A 10,421-nucleotide genomic window follows, 5' to 3' on the forward strand; every position below is an offset into this window, starting at 1 on the left:
AAACAGTTTTTATTGTTGCCAAGTGAGCTCGTAGCTTAATAACATGTAACCTGTTCTTCTTAGTTTATTTTATGGCGATGCAAAAATCCCGAACGGAAGCCCTGGCAGCAACCAATGCGCAAGGTGGCACTGATATCATTGTAGAAGATGCTGATGGAAACGCCCCTTCGGCAAAGAAACTTGCTCTAGATGACGATGAGAATAACTCAGTAGGCAAAGTAGGTCAAACCTAAAACAAAATATAGACAAATTCATGATTTTGTGCAACAGACATTGGCCACTACATTGTCATGAATATATAGACCTAAAGACTTTTCTAAAAAGCGTACTTTTCTAAAACCCGGGCTTTTGAGCCTATAAAGGAGGGGTCGTAACTCATGAAACGATGAACTACAGATTTGAATAGTTGCAGTTCTTTTTTCGATCGAAAAAATCACTGCCTAGAAGTTTTTTTTTAATTTAAGAAGCCCTTGGTAAATTTAGCTATAGTACTCATATGATTGATCCGTCAATAATTTTGTCTCTACAGTCAAACAAGGTATGCAGCACTTCTGCGGCACCTTGCGGTAATAATTTTCCATCTAAGAAAACTTGCGTCGAAGTTTACGGCTGCTGCTGGTTTGACGACAATCCCTTCACAAAATGTTTTTTGCCACGTAAGTAAGCCAATGCTGGGAACACTTAGCTTTTTTGTTTCGTTAAGTCGCTAAATGACACTTTAGGGATATGCAAAGAGTAAATGGGCCTCGTATATAGGTTTGGAGGCCAGCATTACCCCAACTTTCATGATACTAAAAGTAAAATTGGCAGCAAAGCTGTGTTTATTATGTTTTAAAATTTTCAACAAATAGCAGTGTAGGCCTACTCCTCTAAACAATGTAGGCCTAATATGTTTTTTCTATGTATCATTTAATGAACTTTGTTGTTTTACAGGTGATGCATGATTTTCAAGCACTGCATTTTTTATTTTTTTATCTTGGTGTTTTGCCCGTATTGCCAAATTTTATTTTATTTTATTTTGTGATGTTTGTGATGTTACTGTTTTAACCCCATGTAAAGATACTGTACCTCCCTATGCTGTTTCTTTTGTGTCAAAGTGTTTCAAATAAACTATTTTCTTTCGAAATTTGCCAATTTTAATTTTAAGCTCTGTAGAGTTTTTTCAGTATTGTAAGCAAATTATGTTGAAATGACTTAAGTCCCAGTTAGGCCATTCGTAAAACAACTGTCCAAGACCTCAAGGTCTAAAAGTCAGACTTTTCTGTCCTTGGATACCCTAATTGTCGTAGACCTTTTTCCTTGGAAATGCACTAATTACTATGATTTCTAACGGATCGGGTGTTACAACACTGCAAATTTCCGCACAAAGTGAACGTACCGCCACGAACACTTGTTTTTGAATGTTTTCTTAAAGAACGTAGCCTAATAAGTTACTATAAACGGCTGCACGCGGCCGTACGTACACTGTTTGTGCACAGTGGTGGGATTCAGCCGGTTCGCACCGGTTCTATATAGAACCGTCTCGCGGAATATCAGCGAACCGGTTAGCACAGTAGTTCTCACCCTTTTTTCTTTTGTGGCTCATTTTCGTTGCACAAAAATTCTGTGGCCCAATAAATTTTTTTAAAGGACAAACTATAAAAGGTTTAGGAACAAAAAATAGCAGAGCATATGTCAAAACAAATGATTTATTCAACCAATAAATTTACGTTTCATTTACTTTCCAAGCCATTATTTCTGTAAATCTAGGTATAGTGACACAAATGAAACTGAATTCTTCAGTAAATCTAGCTTTTTAAATTGGTCTGTGGCCCACTAAAACGTTTCCATGACCCATCAGTGAGCCATGGCCCACTGGTTGAGAACCGCTGGGTTAGCATTACTGGTTACTGTCAATGGATTTTTGCATCTTATTCCTTACATTGATTTTTGAGATCCAAGTAGCTCACGTGTTTGTTTTTTTACAAAATGTAAAATAGTCAAGGTTGCACGTAACAGTCATACATTTTATTCATTTTTATAATTATAGTAATTTTCTATTTGTGGTTGTTTGTCTGAAAATGTAATTGTTGCGTCTGAAGTACAAGCCATCCTGTTGTTACAGCTACTTTAATTATTTCCCGGAAAATATGACTTTTGTAACAGAGCCGGTTGAACTATATTACTTTTGTGATAGAACCGGCTGACAAAAATTTGAATCCCACCACTTGTGGTGCATTGTGCATTCCTGTTGTAGACCTAGAGGCTTATTAATTATAAAACGGTTCGTCGCTTTCTGACATGTGTTTTATCTCGCCTCTTTTTTTTCTTTCGCACTCGCTTTATTGTGTCGCTATATAATAATAAAACTTGTATGAACGCAAAAAAAAAAAAAAAAAAAATTATTAATTATAAAACGTAAAATCGTTGGGTCCTTTACAGCTTGAACTCACAACTTATTCATGAAACCTGAAGTAGAAAAGCGAGTGAGTCAAAGTTTAATGTGTCATACTATTTGCGAGCCCTACCTTATGCGTTATGCCTTCAGAATATGAAGGGAGGTAGACGTCGATCGTCATGTGCTTCGCATGACGTTCTTAATCGACAATCACGTGAGAAATGTGTCACGCATCACTTGTGGTTGTTTACTTTTGTTGGTTTGTCAACGCAGTTGATAGCGGTTTTTGGATATAATTTTGTATTTGTTAACAAAGTTTGACTTGTAACTCAACACAGGCACAGTTTTGGTGCTGGTCTAGAATCCTACCACATCTTAGTTCGAGGTTTTATTTTGCTAACCTAATTTGTGTTACGGTGCGAGTTAGTGTTTGGGTTCCGCTGGATCAAGTATTATTAAATATTTATCTCCCATATTTATTTCTTACTTCAATTTCAGTTTTGATAACTCGTTTCGTTGCTTTAAAAAATAGTCGTAGGATTGCGCCCAGATTTTTAAGAAACTACAGTGCTTTTATATGATCTTAGGTTGTTTAGATTTAGTTTTATTTAGGAAGGCAGTGTGTTAGTTGTCTAAGAGTTTTTGTGTCACACAAGGTGTAATGTTTTTAAATAACATCTCTATTTGTAGTTTGGAATGGGTTGTAGCATAAGATAAGAGAATTAGTCAATAAACGTTTTCAAAAAAGCTGACCATTCATTCTTTAATAGTGTCTTATTTTTTTGAAAGTTGTTCAGATAAAACAGTTTCTGCCTTTTTAGTGTTTTTTCTTAATAAAAGTAATGAATTCATGACAAAAGAACACTTTGTGGATTATATTTTTAAGGTTTAATCTTAGCTGTTTAATATATTATTTTTAGCTGTGTAACACCTATTCTAAAAGCACAGATGTAAAAAAATTATTTGAATTTAAATCAGATTTTTTTGTATTCTTAAGAAAAATAAATATCATTTTAGTGTGTAAACAATTTTGAGAAATTCACTCAACTGTATTTGCCATCAGGTTTGATATTTGGCAATTTTAGTCCAAGCTATAAAAAACATGGATCGGCTATTTGGAAGGTCAAAACCAAAAACACCAGCCCCTGGTCTGACGGATGTTATATCTGGTGTAAGTTAAATATAGTATGTATAGCCTACTTTGTATAAAAATACTATATAATAAATAATATATTTGATTACAATAAATATTTCCCTGGCATTCAAAACACATACATACACTGACAAATAAAAATTAAATATAAACTTTTCTTAAAGTTTTGCCTAGACATTTACACACTTTGGAAACTATTCAAAACATTGCAAAGAACACCACTAGGGATGTCCGACAATATCTTTGCTTTTCCGATACCAAATTAAGATAGAAAAATTTAACATAGCTACTTTATCTCATTTGGTATCAGATCAGATCACAATACTTTTCGTCCGTATTGGTATCGTTGTAATAAAAAAGATTTTATACACCCCTAAACCACACAATATAAATTTGAATTACTTAATTTACCCAAAACTTTAGAGATTGTGGAATACGTTTTTCTCAGCAAATTAAAAGATTAAAATATTTTAAATTAACAATTATTAGTAAGACAGTTGGCTATGTAGTACACTAATGCAGTCACGATTCTTTGTAATGTAACTTTCTAACTAATGCGATAGATTCGCTGATAGCAGGTAGTTCAGTCTGATAGATGCTTTATGATGTCACAAGAGACATCAACAAACACGCTATATTATCGAATAATAAAGCATAAGTTAAGACTAAACATGTTTTAAACATTGTCTTATTTTTATGTTTAAAAACATTCGCTAATGACCAATGTTTAAAAAATTAAAGACTAATTCTCATTGCGGACCTTCTGAAACTGTTGTATGGACCCCAGTTTGGGAACCGCTGGTTTATACTGTTTAATAAATTTATGCTGCCATTATGTAAATACTACACTGTGAAATCATGTTTTGGAATATTAAAAAATATGAGAAAATTTTGCTGTAAATATTGTTTTAGAAAACGTTCTGCAAAACTTTTCAAGCAAAATATCGATACTTATTTTCTTAAATGTGACTTTCCAGATTGATGATAGAACAGACTCTGTTGATAAGAAAATTTCTAAGCTTGATGCCGACCTGCTAAAGTACAAAAATCAAATGAAAAAGATGAGGAATGGCCCACAAAAAGATGCAGTTAAGCGCAAGGCATTGATGATCCTCAAGCAAAAGAAAAAGTAAACAATTATTATATATATAAAAACGTTTGGTTTATACAAACTATGTATCATTTAATGTTGAAAATGAATAAAGATGTTGAAAATGAATAAAGAGTTATTCAAAACGTTCAAAATGATACCTACTTCTGTATGGGCTTTGATATTCTTATTACATGTATCATTTAGTTTGGGATATTTTTTTATTTCAATGTTCTGTTTTCTGTATGTCATTCTTTTAAGGAGTGGATTGCCCAGAAAACAGGGGTTAAATTGAACTCTTTTATATACAGTAACTCACACGCAAAGAATTAGGATAGCAACCTGATTTTGTTTAATTTTTGTAGCCGACTCAATAAATTTGGACGGTTTCAAGCCAAATTAAACTATGCTTCTTAGGCCCTAAAATCAATGCCAAAAAAATGATTAATAAGAGAAAAAATATAATAGATGTCAATGTGCTGTAATTTGACTAACGCTAGCCATAATAAAACCCAAATGCAAATGCTAACTCCAACCTGAACCCAAAAGTAATGTGACATTTAAAAAAATATATAAATGTTGCGAGAAAATCTTAATGGCATTAAGTAGCAAACTATTTACTAAATAGTTTACATAGTGCTAAGCTGACTGATTTTTTCACAGGGTATTCAACTTTAAATTCCCACTTCTGTCCACGACTGAGTAAAATGCGTCTATTGCCCAATTACTAAGTAGAAGTAGAATGGCAGGACCACATCATGCCATATGTCTAGCAATTTAGACTACCTGGCTTCCAAGGCTGAGGAAGCAGGATCTTACCCCCGCTTTAGGCCATTCAAGTCTTTATCAGTTAACAGCCACAAACACAATAATGGTTACAAAACCTTAGTTCCTTATACAAATAGAATCATACACAAAGTTGCAACACTAAGGTTGACACAAAGGATTTGGATTGGATCGAATTTTGTAACCAAATTAACACACTGCTATGGAATTTATATTGCTTTTTTAAGTTTTTCTTTTTCACTAATTATTTTACATTTAGGTTAATTTGTGTGATATATAGGGTGTATATTCATTTTTTTGTAGGGAACAGACATATGATGTTTAATGGTGCGTGCTAAATACATTAGGTTAAATGTAGTGTTATTTAAAATGCAGAATAAACATTTAAATTGGAGCCCAGGGCATGTGTAACAAAAATGGTTTTTGGTCTGCATTTGTTTTACGGCTAACATTTAATCTCAAACTCACTGTAGTATTATTGTTAAAAGTATTCATTTTTTGTATTAGATATGAATCACAAAGGGACAATATGATGCAGCAGAGTTTCAACATGGAGCAGACCAACTATGCAATTCAAACAATGAAAGACACGCAGATTACTGTCTCGGCCATGAAAACTGGACTAAAGGAGATGAAAAAAGAAAACAAAAAGATTGATTTAGGCAAAATTGAGGTATGATTAGGTGTTGAGGGTTGATTGCCATGATTTCATTTTTGTTTGGTTAGTGGCAAATCACTGCAAAGCTGTGGAGCCATTTTAAATAAACACTTGTACCAAATACTTAAATATCAAAGCTCATACAGAAATAGGTAGCACGTTTTAAATGTTTTAAATAAGATATTTTTGATTCCAACATGGTAATGGCGTTTAATTTAAATATTTTTTATCTGGGAAACCATACTGAATAAACTAAGTTAATGCATATTTTAATAAGTCTCTCATAATCTATCATTGCTCGTTATAAAGTTAAGAGAATAGTAATATACAGCATTACAGTTACAGCCACTTATAGGTTCCATAAAATCATATTTATAAAAAAGTACATAAAAGTTACATTTTTCTTAAACATTAGCAAGAGATTTGGCTAAGACAAATGGCTTGTTGAGAGCAGCTACATATAAATTCATTGTTATTTAACCACAGAAACAGAATTATAATTTTTTTACTTAATAATTAAAATTAATTGTATTGTTTCCAGGACCTACAAGACGACATGGAAGACATGTTAGAGATGTCTGATGAAATACAAGAGACCCTTGGAAGAAGTTATGGAATGCCTGAAATCGATGAGGCGGACCTTGATGCAGGTTTCTTTTTATTCATCAGTTTCTACACTTGTTTTTTGGTTCCGTTATTTGTATAGTTAATAAACTGGCAATCATTTTGTCCGAAGTTGTAATTTAATTTTTCAGTAAATTATTATCGTTTTAAATCAGTGAGTGTATTTATTTCAGAATTAGAAATGTTGGGTGACGACATTTTCGAGGATGAATTTCTCGAAGATGCTTCATCTGCTCCCAATGCTCCCAACACTGAAATTGGTGGCGAATCTGTTCCAGCTAACCAGGTATGTGTAATGACAATTGCTGTGCCTGAAGAAACCATATCAATTATGATTTTTACGGTATTTAAACTGTTAAATGTTTTATGGTATTTAACTGTTAATGTTTTCAAACGGTCATTTAAACACTATTTTTTTTTGAGTGAAGCGTTTTCCTAATACTGGTATTTCAATACAATACTTTTATCTTTCAAATAGTATTATTATTTGGTTTTGGAATAACACAAACAGTAAACTTTCAGCTGTTTCTGGCAACCAAAGTATGAAATGAGCCTCATTTAAAGTAAATCCGTTGGTTTTTGTGTTCAGGAGGGTGTTGCTGTTGACGAATTTGGTTTACCACAATTACCAGCATAAAGCACTACAAGATAGCCTTTTTGTATTTGGAATATTATGATGAAGTTCCAGACATCATCAGAACAATGCTTCGCTCCAAGTTCTTTTGCACTTTATTTGCTCGCTCATTAAACTTATCTTTTTCTTGTTGAATTTGGGAGAAATACGGCGGACAAAATCACCAAGAAAACATATTTTGGATATTGTGTTATGGATATGCATTGACAGACAAACATCTTCTTTAAAGTGTAGTTATTTTCTTACAATTTGCTAACTCTGTTGTCAGAGACATGAAATAATAACCGTTAAGTTTTATATTTTCCCTCTGGTTAAGTCTACTTTCTGTGTTTCAGTTTTATTTCTAACATTTTTGTTTTCACTGTCCCGTAAATGATTTTTTTTTTATAGAATATAATACTAACTTCTGACCAATTTACTCTTCCTGATTTTGCTTCTAATTGAATTATCAAAAAACTCATGCATTTAGTAGTGACACACAGAGTTTTGTTTCCACATTCAAGTAACAAGCATTTTTTCTGAAATATGTTCTTGGCGCTTATTTGTATATTTACTGTAATATTAAAAAAGAAAGAAATACTTTATTGTTGTGTATTTGTGAAGATTTAAAAGGCATTCGGTGACAGGTAAAGGTATTTTTAAAATTTGTAAAGCTTGATGGACAACTCAATATTCCTGTCAGTCAGAAAAGATGTCACACTTGTGATTCGTAAAAAAATTTGCCTAAAACCACGTGGTCGTAAATTTCTTGAAATCTTACGTAAACCTACAAGAAAATCAAATTAAACTTATATTACCTCAAACCTTATTATACAAGTGCGGAATTGATTTGTTAAGAAAAGTTCACGGCATTTTCGTTTTCCAATTGCGTATTCTATGGCGTCCGTTTGTTGTTGTTTTGCGATCAGCTGACGACGAAGCCAGACGGCAGGCGAGATGGCATTAGCTTTGTCGGCAAGAAGGAAAAAATGGACGCGCTTGCCTGCAGACAAAGAAACGCCCCTTGGTCAGCCAACACGTGCCGTACTCACCCCTTAACGAAAAAACTCTTAAACGGTCAGTCAGTTATGGCTAAACTCGATTTCAGTCCACTGTATCGGTACGTTTCTTAAGACTTGACCAGTTGCGATATTCGGTACGTCATCTTTCGCCTTACGCAAAACCTTGACTCGGCAACGTGTAATTTACAGACTATTTGTCTGCAATCAATGTAAAAACATCATTAAGTGTGTTTTGCCAAAACTGTAATTCAACTAAATATCATAACATCACAATAGGTCTACAGTTGTGAAGCGCAACAGCAATATTTATGTAGTTTCTATGCAGCAAAAAAACAGTTTAAAATGTTTGATTGTTTTTTAGATTGTTTTATAATTGTATATTATGAACACTAATATTGCAGTTTGATAATTAGACTGTTTTTGACATAAAAAAAAGTTACAACAATACTGTAGGCAGCCAGTTTGCATTCTGTACCAGGAGCACACTTTAGATTTTTAAAGCACTTGAAGTGTTCAACTGATTCAAAAATTAAACGCCTAGATTTTTAAACCTTATAGGCCTTAAATAAGTTGTGAATCAGACCTAAATTACACATTGAAACACCCAATATAAAAAAGTGCCTTTTAAGTGCAGAATACTGACCAAAACATCTACTTTGTATATTATATTTGAAAAAATATTTATCAGCCATGGAAAAAAATTTGAGATAAAATCTTTGCATATTGAAACAACTTTTTTGCTTAATTTTTGATTGATAAAACTATGTTTTTATAAATTTTTAAAAAATAAAAAATTTTGATGCTATTTAAACAATTAATAAAATATAACAGGTGCCAGAGATTGTGTTATAAACGCATATTCTGTTTGTATTTTACTTTGCATAAAAATCATTTAATATTACAAAATGTAGATTTAAACTTGATTATACTTTTCAGAATACAAATTTGACACAGCTGTTTTACTATGACTAACCCATATACTAACTTAACAATCATACTGAGTGTCATGTCTTTATCTGAATCCTTTATGGCAAGTTTTTACTAAGTTATTTTAATTTTATTTGCATGAAATAACCACATACAGCATAATAAACCAAGGTAAAAATTTGGCCATGACTAGGTTGCAGTTTAAGGAGAAACATGTTATTACCACTTTCTTTGGTTCAATTGTTAGCATAAAGGTAAAGTTGAAATAGATCTATAACACTTTGAATAGGGTCACAAGTTATTAAGCGATAATTTTATCAAATTCTGCATCGTCAATTTTTTAACTGGCCTAATGTTAAAATTTTTAGCTAAAAAACTATAGATAGGGTGGCACTGTTGAAACATTTGTGTGAATCCCCTCATTGTAGGCAATGTTTGTGTGTTAACATAATATGGATTGTACATATAGAGGAATACGGCCAAGTATATGCTGTTTTTACTGTTAGTATACAATTTAAACTAACAGACTTACCTGACATTGCCAGCCTGAATTTGTGTGAACTTTAAAAAAGGTCTCGCGATTTATTTCATAGAAGAATATACACATGTATAATTTGTATGTAAGTATAACAAGTAATTTCTTGTTTTCAATCATGTTTTTTAATTAGTGAGTAGATAGGTGCCTAGTTTTTGCACTACACCAGTGATTTTATATTTTTGGTTTGTTACAGATGTAAGCATTGTGTATTGCTGGCGTGGTAATTGTGAAGTATATTGATCTGTGTCCCTTATAGTTGATAGCAAAAGTCTAATTAGAAACATAATTTACCTTGAAAATTAAAAATATAGTGATAATAAATATAACCTTGTTTCATTTGTTTAACAATCTTTGCTTAAATTCTTTTGTTTACCTATAGATATGAAGTTTCATATTTCAAAATAAATGTGAGCTACATTATCATGTGGTTTTACTAATACTGATCATAAATAGTTTGGGGCCTAATGATACCTTAATGTGCTATATACCTCATTGTATCAAGATCACAAACTATAGTAACATATCACACATAGGATGGCATACCAGAAAAAAAAATTGTTTTGTTTAGTGATAATTAGTTTATCAGTGGTATATGTTATATAACAAGCAGTGTATTTTATCAGATTTTAGTAA

The 10,421-nt window shown here is 32.3% G+C and overlaps 1 protein-coding gene across 2 annotated transcripts; it reads left to right on the forward strand.

Moving 5' to 3' along the window:
• Positions 1-2,683: 2,683 nt before the first annotated feature.
• On the forward strand, positions 2,684-7,906 carry LOC146145279 (charged multivesicular body protein 5-like). Of its 2 annotated transcripts, none has more exons than XM_083389465.1 (6): positions 2,684-3,548; positions 4,508-4,659; positions 5,914-6,079; positions 6,606-6,714; positions 6,862-6,959; positions 7,278-7,906. In XM_083389465.1, exons 1-6 carry the CDS (start codon positions 3,480-3,482, stop codon positions 7,323-7,325), a joined length of 642 nt encoding a protein of 213 aa, XP_083245591.1. In that variant the 5' UTR covers positions 2,684-3,479; the 3' UTR covers positions 7,326-7,906. The 2 variants fall into 2 exon arrangements, with proteins under 2 accessions (XP_083245591.1, XP_083245590.1); XM_083389464.1 differs by having other exon boundaries at positions 3,332-3,548; positions 6,862-6,974.
• Positions 7,907-10,421: the final 2,515 nt, after the last annotated feature.

This window comes from Ascidiella aspersa, chromosome 5 (genome assembly GCF_963924565.1).
Source record: "Ascidiella aspersa chromosome 5, kaAscAspe10.2, whole genome shotgun sequence".
NCBI classification, from domain to species: Eukaryota; Metazoa; Chordata; class Ascidiacea; order Phlebobranchia; family Ascidiidae; genus Ascidiella; species Ascidiella aspersa.